Here is a 26,738-nt window from a genome sequence, read left to right as displayed (position 1 = left end):
AATTTTTCATATTCAGATAGTAGTTTCGCTGTAGCTTATAATCGGAAAAATAATTAGCCTATATCACACATTCGTGCCAGATGAAGCATTCAATGTATGTTCATCGTCTTCGTGCAATTGAATAAGTTACCATATATTGCAAAATATGCGCGCAGACAAGATAAAATATACGAATTTAGTAAACGATAAAACAACAGCAATAAAGCTTGTGAACAGAATATTTTCAAAGTTGCCGCTACATGCGAGTACGCAAACGTGACAGTACGTATATACTAGTAAATGGCGGCAGTCTTCGCTGGAAGATGTGATGACAAAGCAAAGAGGGTAATTAACGTCGGGTAACGAAATAATCGAAAGTGCTATTAAGAGGCATTGAAACATGATCAGAACATGATCAGTACTAAGATGACAGTCGTTTGTTCGTTGTTCGTCGCTTCTGAACCGGCGCCGGTTGCGAACGGCCATGTTTGTTGTGATCACAGTATAGGTACGGTAGCCGACTACAGCTGTTGCGCGCGACTGTCGTGCCATTCTTACGAAAACGTCCGAAACAGGGAGTCGGCTGGACAGACCTACAATAGCACAACAGTCGTTCTGATCCTCGATATCGTGCAGCGCACGGTCAGTGGTTCAAAGCGACGTACAGTCGGCACAGTGAACCGTGCAGCTCCATTTGGTGCGATAGAGGGAGACAGAGTTAGCTGCGTGGTGCGCTGTGAGCACGTAATATACACGCATTGTAGTTATAGCAATGCAGCATGCAGCCGTGAGAGGCAGACAGAGACTGTTCCACGACCACAGCATCTCACTGCCAGCGAGCTACGCAAATCTGTGTACGCGTATGTCATATGTACATTCGTGAGGCAGCTGGGAAACGGCCGTGACGCGACAGACAACAACTGCTCGCGCGATTTTTGCCGAGGCTGACTTGCAGCTCTGCCAGCGGATTGATAAACCAGCGACGTTTAACTGACAGTAGGTACGTAGTAGCTTCAACTTTTTGCTATCGCTATGGCTCTTATGCCTCGCCTCGTCCCGACAATCTCACTGTCTATCCACAGGTGTTACTTTTCACTTGGGAACGATCGAGACTCGCATCCGTCCAGACCAGCCTCTGATGATTCATGACTTGCTCGAGTGTTTTTCCGTAGACCATGTCTATGCGGCATTGATACTCAGCGACGCGATTCACTTGGAGGACTCGACATCGTGAGGACATCAGCTAGCAATCAATCGTCCGCCAATGGGTGACTCATCAGTGAATTCCCTGGCACAGAAACTCGGCTACCTGCAATTCGAGGATGAGTCTTCTAATAACTCACGGCCAGCCGGTTCAAGGCCAGAGGCCCAAGTACCCGTGGGGGGCAGGACCGTTGTGGCAGCCACCGAGAGCTTTCTCGAAACGGATAACCATGGCGGAAGGGGCGCACCGCCCTGCGCCGATTTCAAGGCGTACGAGCGGGAAAACAGCGTAGCGGCTTCGAGGTATACCACCGCGAAGCCCGGCGAGCAAGTCGACGAGCACGTCCAGTACAAGGACAAGATGCAGTCTCCCGTTTACGAGAATATCGAATATTATCCAGCGCACAGCCAGTCGTACGCGCCCTACTATCATTCCGTCGACTCGAGGAAAGCGGCCAATGCCAGGGATAGCCCGCGAGCGTCGCTCGTTGCTGAACAGTTCGAGGCCAATTATAAGGTTGGTCCGATCGCTTGCCGACACCACGCGTACATGCGTTACTCTCTTCTTAAGCCTCTACACGAAACTTTCTCTTCTCTTCTCTTTCTTGTGACTTTTTCGTACGTATTGTGCTATATTATAATCGCTTCCGCTGATTAACGACTTATCCCTAAAGATTCACTAGAGCATTGACTATTTAACAGGTTGCGGGGGGGTCATCTGCCGACGGAGTATTGAGTCATTTGAAGAAAGCGCAGCCTCAGGTGCCGACGCACAGCGCTAGCCGATATCAGTCGGCCTCTCCAGCCAAAGATTTGCCTCCGTACGAGGCACCACCAGTTTACGAAAACATTCAAGATGTGCACTCGGCAGAGATGAACAGAAACAAAGCGCGTCCCCAAGTCCCAACGAACTACTGCAACTCGATCAACATCAACGGGGGCGATTACGTTGTGATGACTGGAAAATTGGCCAGTCTGCAAGCAGGACCGAAAGGCCCCTATTCCGTGCAGAAATTGGACAGAGGTCAGAATTACGATAACCTTTTTCAGCGCTCTTGCGACCAGATGCCTCGCAGCAAGTACCTGTCTAGCTCTCTCGAGCAACAGAATAGCAAAAGTACCTATGTACCACCTTCGGAACTTCAACAAAGCAGCAACAGCATCTACGAGCAGCCGCAGCAAGCGCCTCAGCAGCAGCACTACGCAAGAGCCAACATGTCCTATCACGGTGAAGCCTCAGTCGCGCAGTACCCCGGTGAAGCGCAGTACCAGCATTATCGAAACGCCTCTATTGATGGGCCCATGCAGCACAACTATTATCGACCGGACAATGCACAATCGAATAAACATTACGTCGAGCCAACTGCTAACTGTGCGAGCACTACTTACTACAACGAGGCGCATACCCGTAACGTGCCAGTTTACAGTTCTCCGAGATCGGGGGAGCCGCTCAGCAGGTATGACGCCATTCAACCATCAACCTGATGGTTGATCGGTCTCTGCATTTCAAACGAATGTTTTTGCTTTCAGGGGCGCGCCCTCATACTCACCGAGTCGCATAGTTCGACAAAATGAACGCAATTGCCAACACCCGGATTTCCTGGCGGAGTCCGAACGACAATCTGCTCAGCAACAGCAGCAGCAGCAGCAGCAGCAGCAGCAGCAGCAGCAGCAGCAGCATTGCGCTGAACCCGGCTATTCGGGCAGTCCCACAACCGATAGAAATTACGCCGAATCGACAGACTCACTTCGAAAGCCACCCACGGCTCAGTACGCGCAGCAGCCGTGCCTGAGCCTAGCAGCGCCTCAGTCACCGCAAGACAGCTGCCCGCGAACCACGCAAATGTCCTCGCAAGAGGCCGACCAGATCGTCTCAAACGTACTAAGGCGCACCGTCGCCGAGATCTCCGATAACCCGGTGAGGGGTCAAGTGCAAGCGCCGGTCACGAGCGCCTCCACCGACAGCTCGTCATTCCACGGTCCGAGGATCACCAGTTTGCCTCCGGGGGTGACTAGCGGAGTTGCCGGACCGGTAATACTCAATGATGGCGTACCGAACATACACAAGAATACAGAGTCGATCTCACTGGTCAACGACCCAAGGCAGCAGCAGCAGCCGCAGCCGATACCCCCGCCGTTGAAATCAGCGCCGGTCAAAGGATTGCTTCCCTACAATGTCACGCCTCCGAGACCATCGGTACTGCCCTTTTTTCACACTTCAACCTCGCAATCCACAGCTGAAAAGTAAAATTAACAAAATCCATTGCAATATGTTCGCTGCACTCGTCACAGGGTCCCACTGAAGCCGAACGGAAAATCGAGGAATTGACAAGACAATTGGAGGAAGAAATGGAGAAGCAAGAAGAAGAGGGTGAATATTTCGGTAAGGTTTTTTAACTTCTGATTAAAGCCCATTCTTTTATTTTCTTTCGCACAACAGAACTAGTAAGAGAAAACACTGTAATACTTGATTACAGGTATCTGCCACACATGTCGCGAGAAGGTGACGGGTGCCGGACAAGCTTGCCAAGCAATGGGTAATCTCTACCATACGAATTGCTTCATATGCTGCTCTTGTGGCCGAGCACTTCGTGGAAAGGCATTTTACAACGTTGACGGCCGAGTTTACTGCGAGGAAGATTATCTGGTAAGTGATCAAATAAAAAATGACAGAAGTTGCTGCTGCAATAGTTATTGCCGTTACGAGAAAGCTATTAATAGACATGCTCTTGACAGTATTCGGGATTCCAGCAAACGGCTGAAAAATGCGCCATCTGCGGTCATCTCATCATGGAGATGGTAAGCATTTCTTCCATGTTACTATCATTCACGTAACGTCGTGATTTCACTGACGTCATACTGTTTTCGCTGAAATCTCGCAACAGATTCTGCAAGCTATGGGAAAATCGTACCATCCAGGTTGCTTCAGATGTTGTATTTGCAACGATTGCTTAGATGGGGTACCCTTTACTGTGGACATCGACAATAAAATATATTGTGTCAACGACTATCACAGAATGTTCGCGCCCAAGTGCGCTTCTTGTGGGAAGGGGATCACGCCCGTCGAGGTAAACGATATCGAAGTGCGTTCTGTTTGTTTTGTTTATTTTCTTCATTTTCTTTCTCTTATTCCACATTTCTATCTTCATATGCATTCTTATTTTTTTTTCGACTTTTGTACTACCGATAAATTATTGTACCTTCTGATTATTCCGACTTTTCCATTGATTTTTTATTGACGAGTCTTTATCGTTCACTCGCTTGATGTCAATTTCAGGGAACCGAGGAGACTGTCCGCGTTGTATCAATGGATAAAGATTTTCACGTTGATTGCTACGTATGTGAGGATTGCGGTATGCAGTTGACGGACGAGCCAGACAAGCGCTGCTACCCTCTGGACGGCAGACTTATGTGCAGAGCATGTCACATTCAGCGTATTTCTCATGTACAACCAAGAGCGCCTCAACCAGTCTCGGCAACCTACCAATTCATGGGTTGATTAAATTTTAAGATGACAAGTTTTGCGGTTAGCTATCAGCTCGTTTTTAGTAGGAGCATCGATGCAGTCAATGCTCTAATGTGATATTCGACACTGACTCAATAGAACTAATTCCACCGTGGATACATTTATAATTCAACAGAACTAACAATATGACTATTATTTGTTAAAATTAGTTGTGTTGAACGGCATCAGCAATGCTTCAATTGTAGTAGCTCGTTGAAGAGCTACCCATGATTTTTAATGATTACGTAGTACAAGTCGAGCTTGTTAGCAGCTATCGGTGGTTGCTGCAGCCTTTGATCGAACTCAAATAATAGCGTTTATTAGCTCAATTTTTTAGTTGTAAGTCATAATAATGCAAAATTATTCTCATATGTATAAGATGAATCGCCATTTGATATTCTACAAATTGTTTGTTCACTAAAGCAAAGAAATTTGACGTTGGCTTTTCGTAATTATTGCAGCCGTTCGACGCGGTAAGTTAGTGTGTGCGAACCAAAAGAGACAAAGTGATGCAAACAACACGAAGTTTTTCTAAGCAATGTATTATTATATGACTATTGATATTTTGTTATAGCGACGACTAGCCTAATAAAAAGCAACAAAACCGGTGGCTCCCGTAACGTAATCCAATGGATTTTTTTCTACTTGTCACTTGATTAGCATAAATGAAAAGCGAATCGCCTAGACTTTGACTATGATGTTTTATGCTATTGATTGCGGTGTTATTGTTCGTGCATCTATGAGCTCCTGTTAAAGTAACAAATGACAAATAAAGCAATGAATTGGAAAACATAATTGTCTTTTGAATGTTGCCTATGTGAGTATAGTGTCAGGGTAAAAGAACGTGATAAGCCTACGAGGGTTTTGTACGGTTCGGAGAGCAGTGTCATCCCCAATCTCCATCCCCGTAGGCAGTGAGGTGACGCATGCGCCGTGGAGCAAGAGAGCGCAGGCTGGCTGCTGCGATGGCTGGGCGGACGTGCGAAGAGGCGAGGAGACAGGGAGTCAGTTGGCTCATTGCTGTGCGCGCGTGTGTCTCGTCCCATCGCCGAGAATATCATTTATTCTCAGGGGCGACGACGACGTAGCGTGAAAGCGTAGATACCGAGCCGGACTGACTCGCCTGTGTCGCGGCTCCAGGCGTACGGCCCAGGGCGAGACAGAGGCGGCCAAACGTAAGTAGAGCTTTCCTCCATCGATCCAAAGAGCAGGGATTATAAAGGGCTCTCGAGAGCCGTTCGCTCTGTTTGCCTCTCTCCTGCTGTCTCGCAAGCACCCCGTTGCAACCACTCGAGACTTGCCTCGATCGGCGCCGTGCACCAGGAGTCGTGCTTGCGGACGCTGTCGGCAAAGTGCAAGTGATGCTGGTCGCTTGGCTGCAGGCAGCCTTGCCCGATCGATACGAGACGGTCGTAGCGTAAGCTACTGCGCCTCGCGGCGCGCACCCCGTCAACGTCAACTTTTTCAGCGCGACGTCTTACTTCGCGCTCGCTTCCCTTTCGATGATTTAGGGCACTGCTGAGGCGACGTCCGCCGCAACTCGGCCGCTGCTGCGACAGTTCTGGGCGGGCTACTGCTTGGCGGAGATCTGCCGCCGAGCGGGCATGATCGCTGTGTCGTGCAGAGCCGATCGAGCAGCTGTACGAAAGCATCGTCGCCGCGAAGATGTGCGCCGAGGGAGAGAGGCAGAAAGAGAGAGAGAGAGAGCGAGAGAGAAAGAGAGCGCGCGCGCGCGCGAGGGAGAGCGGGGTCTATCGATCGAGCGGAGGCAAGCACTCAGTTTGCGGCGGCCAGTCGAGTCGGGAGTCCCTGCCACCCCCGCGAGAGCTTCGCTCCGGTTCGACGGCCGCGGTGCTGTCCCGCAGTCCCAGACCAAGATGCAATCGCTAAAGCTCGGCTCGTGCCGCCGGCGCCGGCTCGTGTTTCAGCAGCACGAGCGCTATGCGGTTCAACGAGGTCGTCTGCAACTCCACGTCGCCGATGCACATCCAGCACCGTCACAACAATAAGTAAGTAGCCACAGCCATCGAGTACGAGCAGAGCTGCATCCGCGCGGCCGTGCGCCGCTTGTGTCGATCGATGCGGGCCGACGACGCGCGACGTGCCCTCGCTGCCGCCGTCTGCGCCCGCCGCGAGCGAGCGAGCGATCGATAGCGCGGGCGCAGCGGACCAGCTAGCGATCGTCTGACCGCGAGGTGCCCGGCACCCTTTGCTTCGCAGTCAACCGCCACAGAGGAGCACCTCGGAGCTGATGATCGGCGGGGGCAAGGTCGCCGACGCCCCGACGGTCGCAGCTCAGCAGCAGCACTTCCACGTCGGCCAGGACACCGGCACCTACTCGTCGCTCGCCGTCACTCGCAGCAGCAGGCTCCTCGACTACAGCCTCAACAACAACCTCGACGGTAGCTTCCCCAGCAGCTCGACCGAGAGTCTGGCCGACTACGGGCCGGTCGACGAGGAGGAGGAGTTGGAGGAGGAAGAGGAAGAGGAGGCGGGCTCGGACTGGTCCGAGTACTCGGAGGACGCCAACCTGCCGGCGGGCTGTCGGGGCATCGTCAACCCGAACTATCCGGGCTTCCAGCACCTGGGTCCGTCGCTCCTCTCTGACACCGACGACACCGACGACGAGCTCGAGCTCGAGCTCGAGCGTAAGCCGGCGTCGCTGCGCGACGACGTGTTCAACAACAACAGCGCCGCCGACAAAGACAACCGCTGCCGGCACAGGCCAGTCGGCGACCAGCGCAACAACAACGACGAGCACGCGCTCAACCGCCTCGACGTGCAGACCGAGCAGAGTAAGCACTTCTTCTACGAGAAGTCCAAGTTCAACATCCAGACGGCCAGCACGCTGATGGAGTGCATGAGCTACGTGAAGGGCGTCCACGACACGCTTGCCAGCAAGATCAGCGACGAGGACGTGGAGATAGTGCAGCTGAGCACCAGCGTCAACGAGAGCCTGCAGTTCGCCCAGATCGAGCAGATCGCCACGGACTCGTGCAAGAGCAGCGAAACCGACGAGGTAACGGTCGTCTTACCCGCCCTGTGCCCTTCGTCTCGACACTGCTCCACTGACGTGCCACAGGTCGAGGAGAGCGGCGCGCTGGACGAGCCGCTCGATCTGATCCGCGAGGCGAGCCTGAGTCTCAACAACAACTACGCCAACAACCGCACCAACGGCAGCCAGACCAGCGAGTCCTCGAGACTCTTTTGCAACAGCAAGAACAACGACAACAACAACAGCACCAAGCTGATCAATTACTCGCCCGCCATCTCGACTAATCCCTTCCTGAACAACCCCTTCCTCGAGCCCCTTCCCACCAAAGTGGCGCTGCTCGAAGAGATCGACCTGCTGGCGGACTGTCGCCAGCTGCACCAGTCCACCGGCACCAATCACAACAAACAGCAGCACGACTACCACCATCACCAGCAGCAGCACCAGCACCAGCAGCACCAGCAGCACCAGCAGCAGCTGCTGCCAGACTCGGTGCCCGATGTCGTCGCCGTGGAGGCGGAGCACCTCAAGTGCAGCCAGTCCGACGCGGTCGCGCGCGCGCAGCAACACGCCAGCTTGAAGGACCAGTTCGGGCGCTGCCTCAAGGACGGCACCAAGCAGCAGCGGCGCAAAGCCGAGCTGGATGTCGACTGTTTCGACGTCTACAACATCGAGACGGCGATGCCCAAGATCGACATGGACGCCATCGAGATGCATCTGAAGGCCGTGCTGGTCGAGGAGCGCCGGGTAAGAGAGCTTGCGTCACGCGGCTGCGCTTCTCGCGTCGATCGCGAGCTCGGCTCGTCGAAACGCGACGTCGGGCTTTCTTTCTCAACTCGCTCGCTCGGTCGCTCGGCACTTTCACTCCAGCGCCTAGTTCGGTAATCGCTGGAGAGAAGGATGCTCGGCGCCGCAGGACTCGCTGCCGCCGCAGTCGGCTATGCACGCGCCAGCGAGCGAGCGCCGGCACTACAAGCTGGGCTCGCGTTTCGTCGGCGATCTCTACACTCTGACGTACGACGACGACGAGGCCGAAGAGCCCGCGGACGAGCCCGTGAATGCGCTCCGACTGACTCGAGCGCCGTGCTCGCCGTTGTTGCAGCGCCGCAACGACCGGGAGGAGATCCGCAGGCGACTGGCCATGGGTCCGGAGGCGCAGGCGGAGGAGGCCCGCAGCGAGCAGCGCCGCGTCGGCGGCAAGCCCAGCCTGCAGTCGCGCCTGCAGAGCGGTAAGTTGGTCGCGGCGACGCGGCGCCTCGCGAGGCTAACCAAGCGATGCCGCGTGTTGCGCAGGCATGAACCTGCAGATCTGCTTCATGAACGAGAGCGCCTCGGACTCGGAGTCGCAGGACCGGCCGGAGCTCGCGAGCCCGCAGCAGCCGGCGCGCAGCCGCAGCCCCTCGGCGTCGCGCTGCTCGTCGTCGTCCTGCTCCTCCTCCTCCTCCTCCTCCTGCTCCTCCTCCTCGTCCTCCCCCTCGGTGTCCTCGGGGCCGAGCTCGCCCCGGCGGCACCCGCTGTCGGTGAGCGCCTGTGAGGAGGCCGCGGCACGCGAGCAGCGCGCGCGCCCCGAGGAGCCGGCCACGGGCCCCGCGGACCCCGTGGCGCGCCAGGCCCGGCTGCAGACCGAGGCCCGGCTCGCGCTCGCCCAGGCCAAGGAGATGGCCCACATGCAGATGGAGATCGAGCGCCAGAAGCTCAAGGTCAGCCCCGTCACCGAGATGATGCGCTGCAGTCTGCGCAAGGTGAGTGGCGCCCGCTGACGGGTGAGCGCCGAGCGCACTGACCGCCGCGGCCCTGTCGCAGATCGGCGTGAGCCTGGGCGAGGAGCGGCGCCGCCTCACGCGGGCCCTGCTCACCGAGCTGAACGTCGCCCAGCTGCAGGTGCTGGCCAACGACCTGCACGCCCGCATAGCCACCCTCAACGAGGCTCTGGTCGACGGCCTGCTCATGCGCGACGACCTGCACATGGAGCAGGACTCGATGCTCGTCGACGTCGAGGACCTCACGCGCTACCTGTAAGTCGGCCAGGCCGGCCGCGCCCGCGCGCCACGCTCAATCCCACATCTCTGCCCGCAGAGGCGCCAAGCAGGAGTCCTTCAAGCAGCAGCAGCAGCAGCAGCAGCAGCAGCAGCAGCAGCAGAAGCAGCAGCAGAAGCAGCAGCTCAAGCAGGCGGCCACGGCGAAGACTCCGTCGGCGAGGAAGAGCGCGTTGGCGCGCGCGCACCTATTGCAGCGCAGCCAGGCGACCACGCGCACCACCCTGGCACTGCTCAGAGGGGCTTCGCAGGGCAAACTCGCCTCTCAGGGCCGTCAGCTCGTGGCCAGTCTCGTGAGGAAATAGTACGCGGTGGGCGCCGCCCTCGCCGCCTACGTCTGGCGCAGCGCCGCCGCCGTCGCCGGCCGTGTCGAACTGCCTCCCCGACTGGCCCGCCAGCCTTCGCTCGTCGGACGGTGCTAGACGGCCAGCCCCTCCCTGCCTCGCTCCTGCCCACCCCTCGTTCGTGCCCGTCCGACGACTGCACTGCTGCCCGGCACTTCGTGTACATAGTCGTCCCTTCGACAACACCTGCTGAGCTCCATTGCACTCCGACAACGTCCGTCGTCGATCGCTGCACTGGTTCCATCCGCTAGACTCACTTACCCGCCAACCTAGCAAGCTCGGCTCCAAGCTGTCACTACTCTCCGTTGCGAATCTCGTCAACGCTCGACCATCCTTTCCGACCTCTCCCCCGCCCCTCTTTGCAATAATCGTATGCGTGAAAACCGGATTATCGCAACTGCAGTTCGGCGACAACACCTGTTCCCAGCCGTAATCGTTCGTTGTGTTCCACCATCGCCACCGATAAGAACAAACAATAACACTCAATTTATATCAGAGTGCGAAGGAGTTTGTACCTAAATTAACAGAATTGTTAACTAATATGTATACATTAGTACAATAATTCATCAACTTAGTTATGTACAAAATCAATCTTGATGTTTTGACTACGTAAGTACGTACTGTTTCCTATTTCGCGCGCAGGCTTACATGTTTTTCTATTTAAGCATTGAATGAAAAAACAATAATCAATAACGATCAAGCGATTTCATACGTTCGTATAAATATTTATCGGTCAGCTCTTCTTCGTTTCTTTCTTAATTTTTATTATTGATGTCGTTTCAAATTGTTAGTTACTACTAGGATCCAACCTGCAGCCTAGCTGTCGGAAGTGCGCTTTTAAAGTATTACGTACAAAGCGTCTCACAGCTGCAGTCAACGAATACCGTTCACTTCGAAAAATTTGAAATAAAGACACAAGAGCTCGGCATCGTTATAACAGATCCGCAGTTATTCACTGACAAAGAGAAACGTACAATAGTTCCCAACCCCGTTCCAACGTTCTTAACGTTTTTTCATTACACAATCCAGTCAAACTGTCATTCCTTGTCAAAATAAATCAGCGAGGAATTAGCCCTCTCTTCGTGAATCGCGACGCGTGTTGTGCAAATACCATGAATATTGTAGAACGCGGTGAATGTTATATCATGTAACAAATTTGGTTTGTTAAGGTAAATCTCAGGTTAAGTAGAAGATCTACAGAGAGATACTGATAAATAATAAAATAGCGTATTATCTACAAAATAGTTTAATCGTAATAATTATTATCAATATACAGGCTGTAAATAATTAAACAATAAAATACGCTGTAACAAATTCATCATTCTTATTATTAATCCTTTCGCAAATGCACTTTTTCTCTCAACTCACTTTAAGCGCACATGATAAAAGTTCAACATACATAAAACCATTTTATTGTTATTGGCTTATCTCACATCAAAAACAACTTGACAACCTATCAAGACAGAAGGCACACGGCAGTAAATTGTCCACAACTTTCGTAAATGTTTCTTTTTCTCTATTCATTTATTTATTCTCATTTATTGTGTAATTTACGTTACATTTACGTAATTTGCTCCTTTTTTGTATTTCTCTGTTCTATCCCTTATTTCGTCGAGATAATAGCACCAAACCACCAATAGGCGCTATTGGTTATTTATGAAACTTTTGACAATGTATTACATTTTCACACTCATAGCAAAAGCAATGAAAATCGATTGAATTACAATTTAATTCCAGTAAGACTAATCCTTATCACTGTTGAAAATTATTGTACAAGTGAAATAATTGTTTTCAATTATTTCCTCTCGAGGCACTTTTTCTATGTTTTTATTTTAATCATTGCTATTTTCAATTCAACCAGCAAAATACCCACATTTCATTTCAAAACTTAATAAATCGTTTCAAGATGAAAAACAAACTTAGTGATATTAATAAAAATACAGTACATTTCAATTGGTGCTTGTTTTCAAATGATCTTTACAAAATCGCGCTGTATTTCATATTAATTATTTCATTCGTGTGATAACAATTTTCATCTAACAATAAATTCAATACACGGTACTTATACAGCAATCGACGACAACACAAGTTAATGATAATAATAAATGTACATAATTTTTGTATGTTACATTTCATGATAGAAATGTAAGATAAAACTAAAATTCTATTTTTTTTATCAAAATATGTCATCAATAATTGAATCAAGAATAAATAATGTGTTCTCTAGAAAAAACAAAAAAAAATAAATAAAAAAACTGCCTAATAGTTATGAGTGTAAACCAGTGATTGAAATTTTTATTTTCTAAATCCAACATTTTCATCTTATAAACTTTTTGATTTGCGCACATGTATATTAAAAGTAACAAATGATTCATACCAGTGTTTTTAGAAAAGTAATTATTACAAAATCTTTTTGGTTTCTTTATCGCTAACCCATTAATATCTCCACTTTTATACACTACACATACACTCGACGAGTTTTCCCAAAAATGTATACAATTGAGTAACTAAATAGATAAGTCCACATGGTTTGCTATTATATATTTTATAACCAATATACTGAAAAATGTAATCGATATAACAACATGTAAATGCAATCACAGTATTCAATCAAATATATGAAGTCCAGTCAAATGTTTCAATAAGCAAAAGGAGTACGGTAAAGACAATCAGTATCCAAAAAAAACATGACATATCAATTCAAATATCCTCAAATATAACCATATTATTTTATATAAAAATAAGTTCTGAAAGTAGAACTACGATTAAATAATCGGTTTTGATACACATTTTGCGATGATTTGAATTAACATGGCTGTTCAGTCAGTTGTTGGTATAAAAATTTTGAATGCAACCCCCCTCTCCCTATTCCAACTAATTAGATTTGTTTTTTTTAACAATTATTCATTTCTAATTTATATGAACAGATGCATGTATGCATTTTTATGATGTGCTTCTGAAAGGCCTAGTTGTTTAGTTTTTACAATACTTATTTTATCAAATAAGCCAGTAACGAATTGAAAACAAAACGTCACGTTAAAAGCTGATTTCTTTTTTAATTTGGGGAAATGTAAAACTTTTGATCACGCTTACTGATAATAATGCGGCTTACAATAAGGAAATGTATTTACTACCTTTCTTTCCTTTTATTATTTTATTTACATATTTAAAGGCAATTATATAACTACTAAGCTAACTCCATATTAAAGTTGTTAACATCAAAGCGTAACGGTCTCTAAATTAATTTACATATATATATAAGTTCGCTTTGACCTACAATTCATTGCTTGTTTTCCGTTATCGACTGATTGGTCATTAATTCAATTGTAAAAAATGTATCAAATCTATCTATTCCATAGCTCATACATTACAAATGTTTTTGAAAGACGAAAAAATGCACAAGAATAAAAAATGTTTTGATGTATTTTCATGGATACAAGCACATCTGTACTCGCACAACCTTTAAAACATTAATTAACAGATGCTTGTTAAATTGTAGAAGTGGCACATCATAGATAAAGCATATAGAAAAACGCTGTATGAACTGGAAAATTATACGAAGACGTTATTCGTTATCATCACTCTTTCCAATGATCTGACGTACGTTTGCCAACCAATAAAAGGGAGTGTACTTGTTATAAAAAAAGCTCGTTTTTCTATAGTCATTTGCCCATGCTAGCATTTGCGGGTAATGTTGCTGATCTTTGTTGGGCTGATAAATACGGTTTAAGAGTTGACCTTGTCGATTCTCTGAAAAAAGTAAGACGATGTGTGCTTTTGTTAATGTTTTTTAACTACTTTATCAACGGTTGATACAATTTGCATGTTTCTAGGTAAAAGCAAAACTTTAATAAAATAACTCAATCGCGTAAATGGTTCTATTAATAAAACAAATTGAGAGGTTTAATTGAAAAATATTTGTATGATGATACGATATTATAGTAATTGAATGCATATTTAAAAATTGTAAAACTTTTGATAGTTTTTCAATGGGTTTTCTACTCTAAGCCATGAGATACCACACAATTGCAAAATAAATATAAAAAAACTATTAAGATCTATTTCTTCTGGAGATGCTGCAATGAGCTTCTACGCTACCTTGGTGAAACTCGTTGGCCTGTGCCATCGATATGCGAGTTGGCCTTGTAACCGCACTTTTGGATTCTGCGAGAAAGTCGAGTCACCCAATACTTTTGATCGTCGGGGCTACCTGCAAGTACGAGCAGTTCTCGAGCACTATTGGGATCATAATGAAGCTTACATGGGGCTATAGCATCCTCCTTTTTATCCAAATGTTCTTTGTGCACCTTGATATGACATCCTAAAATATCAAATGTCATTGTTTTTAACGAATAAAAAAATTGATTTATTTAGATTTGCAACATTAAAAAAAATTGTCTCGACACGGATTGAGATAGAAGGTCATTTACAAAGACATCGATCTCACCTAGTGAAGAATTTTATTTTCTTCCATTGACGACCTCCGTCACCAATTCATTAGGGTAACGCAGGTGCTTTATAGGAAGGTTTCTTATATAAATTATGAAAAATCAACGTTACGAGTAGGAATTGAACCGAGGAACCTCAAGCCGCCAGGCGGACTCGCAACCTACTCGGCCAAGACCGTCTCGAGGCCTACTTACGAAACGATGGCTTTTGACAGGTAACGACTACTAGCGCTCTCTATCGTATTAGTTTAGGAGAAATTTGAACTTACGTCGGCATTCTAAAGCAGGAGGCGGTCTGAACATGTGCCACAATTGCTTCGAGCATATTTCACATGTGGTAGGCATGTGAAAAGAAATGGAAATAAATTCATGCCCCTTAACAGGCTGTGTGCCAGGTTTATCACCCAGTTGTGACAATTCAGATCCAGGCAAAGCGTTACCCTCATCGCCTGGCCGTCGGGCTTCACCTTCGCCAGCGTAGAGTAACTGGAAAATTATTTGTGACCAATTAAAAACAAGGTCGTATAACCGAATGCACAAAATTAAAAGAAAATTACCTGAAATATCCTAGGAATATCTTTGGCATCAGCTCGGATCACATCTCCTTGAGTGACAGATCGCACGTGAAAAACTTTACTAAGGTCCAATATCAGAACGGGATCTGCATTTATCTTGTCGTTTTCGCTGTTGTAAAAGATGATCTTTTTTGAGGAAACAACAACATATTGCTTTTTCCAACCATGTCTCTTGATATTTTGCTTGTTAGGCACACTTAGCCATCCTTCTAGCCTCATCACCCCGTGCTCCGAGAGCACAGAGTCCTCGCCGTCATTTTCAATTGACGAGACACTCGCAGTCTCCGAGTTCATTGACGTTATCTTCATTTGTAGCGTCTCTATCTCCGAATCCTTAGAATCTAGCTCCATTTGCAACCTTCTATTGGCGGAATTTTCCTCCACAAGTTGTGCCTAAATACAACCAAGCGATAACAGTGAAGTTATAAACATTCAATTAAGGTAGAAAGTTATTGCACTGAGTGCGCGTTAAAGCTACCTGCAAGTCTTGCAAGTCCTTTTGTAATTTCGACAACAGCTGTCCGTACTTCTCCCTCTCCAGCGTTAATTCTTGTTGCAATCTTCGACAATCTTTCTCTTTCTTCTTGAAATCAGCCGAGGAAGCCTTGTTTTTAGTCTTTCCGCTGACCGAGAAGTCCTTTCTACTGGTGATCTCGGTAAGCTTATTAATGGCCTGATGCTTTAGTAACTGTTCCGTTTTCAGCTTGCTGCTTAGTCTTTCTATCTCGTCAGCGTTGTATTGAACCTTGTTCATCTGCTCTTGCAGCTCTTTCAAACGCTTTGACAGCTCTTCCTTCTCCTGAAATAAAATAAAGATGCCATTCTAGCTCGAGGTCCGTGCCGTTTACCCGGCGAATGGTGGCCTTTTTACCTTGCAGTATTGCTCGCAATTTTTCTTTGCCTCCATCTCACTATCTTTCAAACGATTGATCAGCTGTTCTTTGGCATTGAGATCCTGATGATGCTTAGCCACGCTGTCCTTGTACTCAAGTTCCTTCATAGTGCGCTCCTTCTCAAGATCGGCCACTGTCTCCTCGGCTATTGAGCGAGCAAGCGCCTCGCTGTCGCCACGAGCTAGAGACAACTGCAGCTGATGGACCAAAGAAGTACGTTCTTCTTCCAGCTCCTGTTGAAGTTTTGTCTTCTCGTCGAGCTCCTCGCGAAGCTCCTGGGTTTGCGTTTTGTAAAGCGTCTGAAAACAATATGCGCATTCACTAGTCATTTCAATCAATCACAGACAAAAGTGGGGGATTGATCAAGTGAGACACTGACCGAAAAATATGCCTCAGCCTCCAACTGTTCCTGTAACTCTTTCGTCTGTAGCTGATCGACGTTCCTTTGAGTTTTCAAATGATGCAGTTCTTCCTCAAATTGCCTCTTAGCTTCCCGAAGTTGCGTTACTTCACCGACCAGCTGCTGCTCTCTAGCTCTCAGCCTGCTGGTATCTGAAGATTGTTGCGCCAAGTCAGACTGCAAAATCGAGCGCTTCTGCTGTTCCTGCTCGATCTGCACCTGCAGAGCCTTTACCTTCTCCGCCTCTTGTCTATGCTCGCCTTCTAATTTTTGAAGTCGTTGCTGAATTTGACGGTAGTCTACAGAAAGCATCGATGTTTGGCGTTCTTTTTCTTGAGCCAAAAGCTCGGCTCGTTGTCTTCCATTCTTTTCCTCATTCAGCTTGGCTTGAAGTGCTGCTATCGACCGACAGTAGATAGCATATCAAAGTTAAGACAAAAAATAAACGAACGATATTATTAATTTCTACCTGCTAATACTCTATCCATTCGTCCTGAAGCGTGCAATAATTCATTTTTTTAGTACGAAAGAAAGAGAAGAAGAAAGTATAGAAAAAAAAGAATAGAGGGAGGTAGAGAAGAGATGAGAATAGATGCAAAAGTGAGAATAGAGCGTACCTTTAACGTCTTCCAAGTTGACCTCATCTTTGGAGGATATCCTGGAGCGTTCTGTTTCCTGTCGAGCGACGATAATTTCTTGATTGTATCGAGTCTGTGCAGCTTTGAGCTCGAGCGCGAGACTAGCGGCCTCCTTTTCAAGACCGGATATTCTTTCATTAAGCTGACGATTGTCCAGCATGGTCTTCTCCTCGCGCTCGCGACTGCGCTCGAGTTCATGATGTAGAGCTGTGAGCCGGCTCTCTAACTCCGCGGTCAGTGTCGATGCCTGTGAACGCGAACTCCTCTCTTTCGACAGCTGGCCTTGAAGACTGGCAACCTCCTGCTGGAGTAAGTCCCGCTGGGCCTGTAGCTGCGAGCGCGCGACCTGCAGCTCGTTGGCCATCTGCTCGGCCGTCTGCTTCCCGAGCGTCAACTCAGTTTTCTCTTTACGTAGTCTTGTCGACGTTTCTTTCTCGCGCTCCATCTTAGACTGCATCTCCTTCAGCTGAGCCTCCAGGCTTTGGATCTTTTCCGAGGACTGCTGACTCGAGCTTGCGTCTCTGGCCCGCCTCGTCTGTTCATCCTCGAACTTCTTCTTAAGCTCGGCCAGCAGCGATTCAGCCTTTCTGCGCGTCTCTACCTCTTGCTCGATCCGCCGCTGGGCTTCCTTGCAATTGTGCCTTAGCAACGTCAACTCTTTGTCGGCGCGTGCAGCCTCCTCGCGCAACTCGGCCTCCATCCGTGTCACCGAGTCCAGCTGCGCTACAAGGCACTTCTGCTTCGCCTCCAATAGTTCCACAGCCTTTTTCTCTTTATCCAGTAGGCACTCCAACTGACACTCGACCTTGACATCGTCACCACCGCTCGTGCAACCATTATTTACGTGATTCTCCAATCCGTCCACAGCCTCCCTTCCTACTTTATACGATTAAGTTTAGTTTGCAACCGATGCCGATTCAGTAGATGCGTTTGTGCGGACAAATCATACTTACTGTTGGCTATCAGATGATAATCACTCGAGTAGGTAAAGCCAATGAAGGGCAAGTGATTTCCCGAGAAGGCTTTCGGAATGGGGAAGTTCTCTTCAGGGCCATCCTCTTTTTCTACGTCGTCGAAATTACTGGTGTCGTCATCGCCCGACAGTTCGGGCACCACCGGCGGGACACTCTCTCGCAAATTTTCAAAAGTCCACTGGTCGTTCTTAAAAAACGCGTGGCTCTTGATCTCTTCTACGCCATTTCTTCCCAGGCGCTGTTGCCTGTCGGTCAGGAATCCGCAGATCAGGCTTTTGGCCGAAGGCGAGATATCAACCTCCTGAGGGAAGTGCAGTGAGTTTCGGAAGTCCATTATTTTCGAGTAAGTGCCGACGAGCGAGTCTGCATAGAATGGGGTATCGCCGACAAGCATTTCATAGAGAAAGACTCCGACTGACCACCAGTCGCACTCGCGGCCGTACTCTCCCTCTCCGCCTTGCGATTGTAGAACTTCCGGGGATATGTAGTCCGGTGTACCGACCGCTGTGTCGGATCGAACAAGACCGTCCTGTAACGTAGCATTACAACGAATACTTATAACCAAAGAACGATCGCTCATGAACAAATTAAATGTGAACTTACGCTGTCCATTCTCATGCATGTGCCGAAGTCGGCTAATTTCAAGTGGCCGTGTTTGTCCAGGAGCATATTATCGGGCTTCACGTCGCGATGAACGAATCCCATATTGTGTATTGCATCCAGCGCGAGTACCACTTCTGCACAGTAAAACTTTGCCCACTTTTCAGGCACATCATACTGTGACATAAGATTCACTAAATCTCCGCCAGGCATATAATCCATCACCATGTAAAGATACTTTTGATCTTGAAATGCAAAATGCAATTGAACTATCCACTCAGAATTGGCATGAGCCATGATATCTCGTTCTTCCCAGAAAAACGCTGAATCTGACCTTTTAATCTGAAAATAACACGGCAAATTAGCTAATTATTGCATGATTTGTGTGCAGTAAAGCTTGATTGATAATCTCTTACCATTTCAAATTTGCTCAATAATTTCATGGCATATACTTTTTGTGTTGATTTATGTCTCACCAATTGTACTTCACCAAAAGCTCCTCTACCAATAACTTTAATAAGAGTGAAATCATCTGGGCGCATGCGCATCTTACAAATATCTTGGGCAATGGAATCATCTGAATAAATTACATTGGTTAATTGCTTTTCAAAGATACCAGTTAATGATGTGTAGCTGTCAATTATGTCATTTGTATAAAATAAACTCACATCTATTCATATAGGCTTCGATATTTTTCATTCTTTTGACACTAGGGTGATCACAGTCAGACACCAGAGCCTGTACAGTATCCAATAGGCAATCAATATTTGTTATGCTACGAGGATCCCTGATACGCTCTTCAAGAGCTCGCAGGCGCCTACGCCTATCTTCATCCCTAATGATTTCCATCTTTACAATTTATCAGCTACCCTTGTATTGCTTTGCCTCTACTCTGTGTAAAAAGTATAATTGTATCAACTTTAGTGGTAAATAATTTTCACTTCTAATGTTTGGTTATACCGTGAATTATTCAGATTAAGTTGAATAGCTAACCCTATTTTCCTTTATATGTGCTTTATTTTTTAGATCTTACAAGGGATAGACACTGGATAAATAAGCTCTTAATGAAAATAATTAATTAATTAATTAAAAAGTTCTACAAAAACATTCACTCTAAATAACAAACTCTAAAAATTATTATTGATTTGCAAAAGGCAACTGTTGAAATTAAAAATAGTTCATCTGTGGATTAGTTATTTAAGAAATGCAAAAGCAAAAACTATTTGCTTGTAACATAGAAAACCAGAAGATATTCATTGCTGGAGTATTTGGTCAATGTTGACTAAATAATATTGGCAATGAGGAAAAGTATGCAGAGTTTAAAATAAAGACAAGAACTCCTGTGTCTTGCATGAAATTTCTTTCTCTTCTCTATATGAATCATTTGCAAAGCTGATAGTTGGAGGCAGTGGCAGAGCTTGTTTATACTTGGCAAATGACTTTGTTCTCGCGAGTGATTGAGCAAGACCAACTAAACAGCTGAAATAACAGGTTGGAAGCGATGGAACTGCTGGCGGAGAAGCAAGTAAACAATAAAGTAGGAAAATCAGCGTAAGACGAGATGAGCGGGTAACGTATTTCGCGAATGGAAGAGGGCACAGCTAATAGTTGGAGGTCACTTAATAGGTAGGTGATATTATGTATGTAGCTGCGTACATACATAAAGAGAGCGCGCTGGCCTGGGCGAGGCTAGATAAGTTAGTGCTGTCGCTCGAGCAAGTGAAGCATCGTTGAAGTTGCAGGTGCAGCGCCGGAACGCATTATCTCCGAACTGCCGCAGGAGAACTGGTGTATACGCCGAGTATACTTGCGCGAAACCGCGAGACAGCAATGAGAGGCTGCGCACAGCTCAAGCACGTAAAAACCGCGTCTCCGTTGACCGTTTACCGCCGGTATATACTTATAGTTCGATAGGTGCTCGACTGCAAGTTGGCAGTTGCGAATTGCGATGGTTGCTACTCGCGTACTTACTTGGTCTACTGGTAAGGGCTGGTCAAAGTCAACGGCGGCCAGTTAAGCGCTCAGGCATTATCACGGCAACTGCGGGCAGCTGGCCAGATGCCCGTGTTACTCTCGGGACATCCTGGTCGCAGACATACGCACACGCACTGCTCTGTTGTTGGCTCACTTTATTTATTTTCTCCACGCTCCGCTACTCTGGCTGCGCGAATTGGCGCCTTGGCGGCGGCGTTACTGCGGCTGTTCTGGCTGCAGACTGACTCTACTCTCTCAAACGCGGTTCGTGTCGCAGACAAAGCGCGTGTCAAGACGATACATAATTATCTACTCATACGTGTGCGATAGCCATAGTACACTTTAACCGTTGCTCGTAGCGCGTTACAACAACCGTTTGCAACTCACAACTATAAGGAGCGCACTCCACAGCTGAGCCGTGGCTGCGCCATTTACAAAATCATCGGCTCTCTTTTCGGAAGGGGCTTGCTTCTTCCTACACACTAGGTGGCGCTTACATGGCCTTTTTCATAGAGCCGAGCTTTGCTAGTACCGTTCGGTTTTCGCGGTATCCACTTATGTGAATGCTTACAATTCAATACTTCAATAACGTTTTTCCAGAATATCTGTAATGAATACAATAAACAAATGCGATTTGCATTTAACTCAAATTTAATTTACTGTAGATTATAATCTATGTTTACCAAAAGGTTGGAGAACACAACAGCACGTTCAATATGAAACACAGCAAAACTATTTATTTTATGTGCAAAATTGCTCTTTCTAATTTTTCTGTACTCTGTTATTTTTTAACAGTTACACAATTCGTAACTCGATTACACATCAAATCTTTCGTTGGAAGAATTATTACATCGCAATGGATATATAATGAGCAAAATTGATGTTTGATTACTTATCAGTGCTCCTCTTCTAATTTTAATAGCTAAACAGATTGAACAGGGATAAAATAAAAAAAGTTTTTATACAGTTTATCACCTCTTCGTGTAATTTGAAAATTTATAGTTTCGCGCGTTTTTACGGCGCTATCATCGCTGTAATGTAGTAGTAGTGCTAAGTGCATGCTGATTATTAGTGATTATTGCATCTTTCTGTGTATTTCTTTCCATGTTCATTGTCTATAATAAATAGAAGAAAGACATTTAAAATAGACAACTGTCTCCGTGATTTTTGAATAATTGTTATTGTAATTATACACACACATACATATATATATATATATATATATATATATATATATATATAATTACATCATATATATATATATGATATCGCATATATATATATATATATATATATATATATATATATATATATATATATATATATATATATATATAATCTAAAATCGCAAGTTGTAACTATACGTTAGTTGTGTTATTACATGATTGGGTTAATTGTGACAGAGGTTGTGACTTTGTAATGTGAATGTGATTGATGCGCGGGCACGTTTAGACTACGACTACGACGAATTCTACAATTAACAATCTTAGCGGAAAAGTTTCTGTCATTGTAAATAGCAGAAAATTTTCGTGCTTAATAAACGTCTATCCATGTTCTAGAGTAACGTAAAGGAAATTTTAAAAAACAAACAAGACTAATGGATTTTGAAAGCCCCGACGTTGAGAAAGAATTTCCAGGACTTTATGCCTCGGATGCTGCCAAGAAAAGCGAAAGTGACTGTTAGTTTCACTCATTTTTCATTCTCTTTTTAAATACTTTTAACAATTCTGACTAAACTTATAATTATTAGTTTCATTAGGTTAGGTTTGATTAAAGAACGATTCCCCCCTTTTCCACTGTATATTTCTCATCATTTACAGTATATATTGTATTAACAAAATGCATGGTAAATTTTTTTTTTAATTATTACAGCTTATTCTTTATGTTGATTGTTGCTATTACGTGTTTCACTTGCTTTACTAACTAATTACTCTATTTAAGTCTCAATCAAATAACAGTATTTTAACATTATTTTATCGATATTTATATTTACAGTTAGTGATGATGGAGCACATGATAAACATTCAAAAAAAGAATTATTAGGTAGCAGCAAAAAAAAGGATAAGAAAGATAAGAAAGATAGAGGGTATGCAACATTGGAAGGAGAGAGCTCAGCAGATGAAGAAGAAACAAAGCAAGTATTTGTTTTTTAATATACAAGCCTCAATAGACAACAAAAATAAATTATAAAGCCTTAATTGAATTTCTTATTGTAAGCAGTTTTATTTATAAATGTTTTTTTCTTTCAAATCTATGTCCAGAAGTCCTTCAAAATCCAAATCCAAAACAAAGACTTTCAAATTTCCTAGTAAAAGTAGAGAAAAGAGAGAAAAATCTAGAGAAAAAGATGTTAAAGAGAAAGACTCTGATAAAGATAAGAAAAAGAAGGATAAGGAAACAGATAAAGAGATTGACAAAGAAAAGCGTAAAGAGAAAGACAGAGTGAAACAAAAGTATAAAGATCGTAAAAAAGCCAAACATGGTGATGACGCTGCTGATATTGGAGGTAAATATAACTAAATATCGAAGAAAACTTATTTTCTAAACAAATGGTATTTTTGTATTAAAGAAGAGGAGCCAATTTTTGGAGTGAGTTTGAATTTAGCTGTTGAAAGAAGTCGTTGTCACGATGGCACAGAATTGCCTCTTGTTGTTAGAGATTGTATAGATTATTTGGAAGAATATGGTATGTCTACAGAAGGATTGTACAAAATACCTGGAAATAAGTCTAAAGTGCAACATTTAAAAAAACTATACAATCAACGAGAAACCATAAATATGTCAGAGTTTGAACCAACAGTTGCAACTAGTTTATTGCTACTTTTCATCAAGTGAGTCGTTATTTTGTTGAGTATGACAGTAACAAATTTGAATAACTAATATTTATCATTCTTAAAATTTCAGAGAATTACCTGAACCAGTTTTAGAAAGTAGCGAATTGATATCTCGATTTGAACAAGCAGCATCAACAAAAGAACTTGCTCAGAGGGAATGTCAACTTGCAGAATTAGCTAGTCAACAATTGGCTGAATGTAACAGGGTACTTTTAGCCTGGATTACGTTACATTTAGATCATGTGACTGCCTGTGTAAGTTTTGTTTATTTTGGAATGTAACAATAGACAGATCAAAGAAATACTTCTGGGAATAATAATAATTATCATTTATCAAATAGGAAAAAACAACGAAAATGAACGCACAAACTGTTGCAATGACTCTAAGCCCAGCATTACAGATGAGCCACAGGCTTTTATTAGCTTTACTGTTCCACTGTAAAGCCTTATTCCCGAGAGTGCGCCTGACAAAGTACATTCCACCGCTACCAACTGGTAGCACTAATTTGCCAGAAACGGCTCAAGGCATAGCCGCGGAATTGTCAAAGCAAGAATCTCTTCTGGCACAGATTCATATGCTTATGAACGCGGGTTATGTCAATAAATCTCGCGAAGAACAATTATGGGAGGTGCAACGAATGATCACGCAATTGAAGGTAAGACTTTGACAATTTTATTAGTAAACTCGTTTATATCCGTACTATCGAGTATAATGCGACCAGGAAACATTTTAGAGAAAGTACAAATCAGTTCAAAAGCTGGAAGGTTCGACACAGAAGAGTTTAGACGAGGATGCAATCAAACAGCAGCAGCAGCACGAAGAAAGTAAATCAAACTCATCCGACAATCAGTCAAAGATAGTAGCGAGCTCCGAAGACGACAACGATCGTCTGAAAGTATCTGACGTTCCGAGAAATGATGCGAATCGCAGAAGAAGATCCGCTGAAGGTGCTATTCACCCAGCAGTGACGCCGTCGGAGACAGATGCAAAATTATCGGTAGATAACGTCGATAGTAAGACCGAGGTACCATTAAATTTGACGTCGGATAAAGTTACTGAAGAAGAAGGTAAACGCGGCATATATGTACACCAAGCGGTCTACAGAACGAGTAGGATAAATATTTGTCCAAATGTTTCAGCTGGAATATTACAAAAGCCAGCAAAAGCGGAGGAACCAGCCGAGAACGAAGTGGATAGGCTGCGCGAAAGACTGATACACGAGGAGCTACTAAACATGCAAGCTTTGTTAAAAACTCGTATATCTCAGGAGCGACACGAGATTGAAAGACTGCACGAGCTATTGGCGGAACGCATTGGCTCGGGAAACGCGAAGCTGCCGAGCGTTGACCGAACTCATAGTCCTAGCGAGGCCGAGATGACGGCTATGATTCAGTTGGTTAATGAAAATCAGTTATTGGAGGTAAACTGAATACATCCAATTTTTCACACACACGATGTAACCTTGTTGCTCTGATTTCGCGCCTTTCAGAAGAAAATGACTACTCTGATTCGCAGCATCGTTGAGGAAAAAGACACGTGCGTAGAGCTGAGAGTGCAGTTAGCTCTGCGCCACCAGCTGATAGCAGCCGAAAAGAACAACGTCGTTAAGCAGCTGTAACTTCGATTAATTATTTATATATGATTTCTCCTTCGCTTTATCTGTTCAATGACTAGCAATTTTGCTAAAGTACGTCAGCTTCAACTCGAACTTTATGTCAGATGTACACGCGCGCAATGTTACTCCAAATTTATATATTTGCTCACGATTGATTCGCAGTAGCTGTAACAGAAACAAACTTTAATTAAATGTTTGTCAGGATCGTTCGCTCGAATATGAGAACTTGAACTTACTGAACTGTTTATACTCTTGAGGAAGATTGTTAACTTCATATTTTTTCTTAAGTAAAGTCAAAGGCGCTAGAGTATGGTATTGAAATCCTGAGACGCATCAGTCCACTAGTTTTATTAAAGTTATCAATCGGACTTGAATAAATCAAGACGAAATGAATATTGTAAATAAATATTTTCACAAAAACTAACAAGTTCGAGCTTTATTGAATGAATTATTGTTAAGAGTTTTAGCTGACGGGAATTAATATTTTGATGATTATAGAATACCAAGTTCGTGAAGTAAGATTTGTGCGTATTGAAAGACCTTCATTTTCTTTGGCGTTACATACCCTTACACTTTACATGCAAAAGTATGTGTGTGTATGTGCGTGAGCGCGCGCGCGCGCGCGTGTGTGTGTGTGTGTGTGTGTGTGTGTGTGTGTGTGTGTGTGTGTGTGTGTGTGTGACATGAGCTTTTTATTGTCGGAAGGAGCAGCACGCGAATTGGCGAGAATGAATGCATACCAGTCTTTTACTACTGCTACATAAGTGTCCATCAGCGAGGACTGCTACTCCAGAGCGTGCCGCACAAGCGGCGATCGGTTCATTTCGAGGGAGAGCAGTTTGTGGCGCGATCGACTCACATGCTTTCCCGTGCCGGCTGCATTCAGGTACCGTTTAACCCTACTCGCAAAGGGGCTCGTTGAGCGGTCAAAGCTTTTCTGCCTTGGTCTTATATTCGAGCTCAATTCGCTCCCAGCACTTGGATAGTCTCTTTCTCTCTCGACTCACCGAATATTTTGATCATCGACGCAGCAACGTTTACCACAAGTACGCGTCATCATCTTGCAAAGCATTATTTCCGCTGTGAAGCAATTGATAGATTTGACGATCATCGACAGATCAGGTATGATACTAGAGGCCGAGGACCTTCAGCGATGTCGACATTTGTAATGAATACAAGCTTGCCGTCTTGGTGCCTCGTTACCACTTACCAATGTTATCGCAATTGGCCCATCGCTTTTTCAGACTCCAGCAGCTAGACAGCGCCTGGGCATGATATCGTTACTTTGTCGAAACGATGCATTGATAGGGCCACACGTTAGATCGTAAACTCGTAGTCGAGGCTATGTTTTGTGGCAGCGATTTTGTCTACAGCTCTGGCCAGTCCCCCTGAATGCGACCCGCCGCCAATTCTGTCTCGCAATTACGTTTCGCTACCTAGTGTGACATTATTTGCTTGTCACCGCAATTTACTTAACTCAATGTTATTATTCTTAAGCGAACGTAGTTTAATTATATTTATTGCAATTGCACGTCTTGACCAATATAGCCTTATGTCATATTACTAATCATTAAACTTATTTCCATTTCTTTTATTTCTTTACAATAACTAGCTTAAGCACTCATCGATGGATAATTTATATAAATTTTAATAAATTCTCTAAATAGATTCAACGGAACTTTACTCATTTTAGTAGCTCCCAGCAAGCAGATATTAATCATGATTTTT

At 45.2% G+C, this 26,738-nt stretch overlaps 4 protein-coding genes across 10 annotated transcripts; 3 read left to right on the top strand and 1 right to left on the bottom strand.

Moving 5' to 3' along the window:
- Positions 1-394: 394 nt before the first annotated feature.
- On the top strand, positions 395-5,473 carry LOC131665884 (LIM domain-containing protein jub). 2 transcript variants are annotated; one of them, XM_058938104.1, is made up of 9 exons: positions 395-979; positions 1,062-1,699; positions 1,885-2,639; positions 2,713-3,379; positions 3,475-3,565; positions 3,660-3,829; positions 3,919-3,981; positions 4,068-4,250; positions 4,460-5,473. In XM_058938104.1, the coding sequence occupies exons 2-9, from the start codon at positions 1,244-1,246 to the stop codon at positions 4,679-4,681; spliced, it is 2,607 nt and encodes an 868-aa protein (XP_058794087.1). In that variant the 5' UTR covers positions 395-979; positions 1,062-1,243; the 3' UTR covers positions 4,682-5,473. The 2 variants fall into 2 exon arrangements, with proteins under 2 accessions (XP_058794087.1, XP_058794086.1); XM_058938103.1 differs by having other exon boundaries at positions 398-979; positions 4,068-4,265.
- Positions 5,474-5,667: 194 nt separating this feature from the next.
- Positions 5,668-11,342, top strand: LOC131666031 (putative uncharacterized protein DDB_G0271606). Its single transcript, XM_058938362.1, has 8 exons — positions 5,668-5,862; positions 6,619-6,696; positions 6,908-7,706; positions 7,770-8,426; positions 8,782-8,908; positions 8,973-9,421; positions 9,483-9,694; positions 9,756-11,342. The coding sequence occupies exons 2-8, from the start codon at positions 6,629-6,631 to the stop codon at positions 10,018-10,020; spliced, it is 2,577 nt and encodes an 858-aa protein (XP_058794345.1). The 5' UTR covers positions 5,668-5,862; positions 6,619-6,628; the 3' UTR covers positions 10,021-11,342.
- A 178-nt stretch (positions 11,343-11,520) lies between these two features.
- On the bottom strand, positions 11,521-21,084 carry LOC131666030 (rho-associated protein kinase 1). Of its 5 annotated transcripts, none has more exons than XM_058938359.1 (14): positions 20,559-21,084; positions 19,256-19,479; positions 19,004-19,164; positions 18,591-18,929; positions 17,967-18,516; positions 16,993-17,889; positions 16,845-16,868; positions 16,355-16,773; positions 15,954-16,274; positions 15,561-15,881; positions 15,065-15,475; positions 14,777-14,993; positions 14,158-14,380; positions 11,521-13,809 (listed from the first exon to the last, which is right to left on the bottom strand). In XM_058938359.1, exons 2-14 carry the CDS (start codon positions 19,434-19,436, stop codon positions 13,722-13,724), a joined length of 4,152 nt encoding a protein of 1,383 aa, XP_058794342.1. In that variant the 5' UTR covers positions 19,437-19,479; positions 20,559-21,084; the 3' UTR covers positions 11,521-13,721. The 5 variants fall into 5 exon arrangements, with proteins under 5 accessions (XP_058794342.1, XP_058794340.1, XP_058794341.1 ...); XM_058938357.1 differs by having other exon boundaries at positions 16,993-17,892; positions 20,559-21,082; XM_058938358.1 differs by having other exon boundaries at positions 16,355-16,770; positions 16,993-17,892; positions 20,559-21,082.
- Positions 21,085-21,621: 537 nt separating this feature from the next.
- On the top strand, positions 21,622-26,452 carry LOC131665922 (ralA-binding protein 1). 2 transcript variants are annotated; one of them, XM_058938174.1, is made up of 11 exons: positions 21,622-21,744; positions 21,965-22,240; positions 22,312-22,407; positions 22,557-22,695; positions 22,823-23,067; positions 23,131-23,392; positions 23,466-23,649; positions 23,736-24,050; positions 24,129-24,462; positions 24,535-24,815; positions 24,885-26,452. In XM_058938174.1, exons 3-11 carry the CDS (start codon positions 22,401-22,403, stop codon positions 25,011-25,013), a joined length of 1,896 nt encoding a protein of 631 aa, XP_058794157.1. In that variant the 5' UTR covers positions 21,622-21,744; positions 21,965-22,240; positions 22,312-22,400; the 3' UTR covers positions 25,014-26,452. The 2 variants fall into 2 exon arrangements, with proteins under 2 accessions (XP_058794157.1, XP_058794156.1); XM_058938173.1 differs by lacking the exon at positions 22,312-22,407.
- Positions 26,453-26,738: the final 286 nt, after the last annotated feature.

The sequence above is a fragment of the Phymastichus coffea genome, unplaced genomic scaffold (assembly GCF_024137745.1).
Source record: "Phymastichus coffea isolate CEN01 unplaced genomic scaffold, Cenicafe_Pcof_1.1 PCOF00055, whole genome shotgun sequence".
Taxonomy (NCBI): domain Eukaryota; kingdom Metazoa; phylum Arthropoda; class Insecta; order Hymenoptera; family Eulophidae; genus Phymastichus; species Phymastichus coffea.
This window is presented reverse-complemented; position numbering and strand designations above follow the sequence as displayed.

Bases quoted from the DNA above. Each gene is read 5' to 3' on its own strand.
- LOC131666030 (XM_058938357.1), bottom strand. From the start codon at position 19,436: ATGGAAATCATTAGGGATGAAGATAGGCGTAGGCGCCTGCGAGCTCTT. The intron at 18,517-18,590 runs GTAAGTTCACAT...GCTACGTTACAG, and splicing joins CATGCATGAGAATGGACAGC to GACGGTCTTGTTCGATCCGA. The intron at 16,869-16,992 runs GTACGCTCTATT...TGCACGCTTCAG, and splicing joins CAACTTGGAAGACGTTAAAG to GACGAATGGATAGAGTATTA.
- LOC131665922 (XM_058938173.1), top strand. From the start codon at position 22,159: ATGGATTTTGAAAGCCCCGACGTTGAGAAAGAATTTCCAGGACTTTAT. The intron at 23,393-23,465 runs GTGAGTCGTTAT...TTAAAATTTCAG, and splicing joins TTATTGCTACTTTTCATCAA to AGAATTACCTGAACCAGTTT. The intron at 24,051-24,128 runs GTAAGACTTTGA...GAAACATTTTAG, and splicing joins GAATGATCACGCAATTGAAG to AGAAAGTACAAATCAGTTCA.
- LOC131666031 (XM_058938362.1), top strand. From the start codon at position 6,629: ATGCGGTTCAACGAGGTCGTCTGCAACTCCACGTCGCCGATGCACATC. The intron at 7,707-7,769 runs GTAACGGTCGTC...GACGTGCCACAG, and splicing joins AGAGCAGCGAAACCGACGAG to GTCGAGGAGAGCGGCGCGCT. The intron at 8,427-8,781 runs GTAAGAGAGCTT...CCGTTGTTGCAG, and splicing joins TGCTGGTCGAGGAGCGCCGG to CGCCGCAACGACCGGGAGGA.
- LOC131665884 (XM_058938103.1), top strand. From the start codon at position 1,244: ATGGGTGACTCATCAGTGAATTCCCTGGCACAGAAACTCGGCTACCTG. The intron at 1,700-1,884 runs GTTGGTCCGATC...ACTATTTAACAG, and splicing joins AGTTCGAGGCCAATTATAAG to GTTGCGGGGGGGTCATCTGC. The intron at 3,830-3,918 runs GTAAGTGATCAA...TGCTCTTGACAG, and splicing joins ACTGCGAGGAAGATTATCTG to TATTCGGGATTCCAGCAAAC.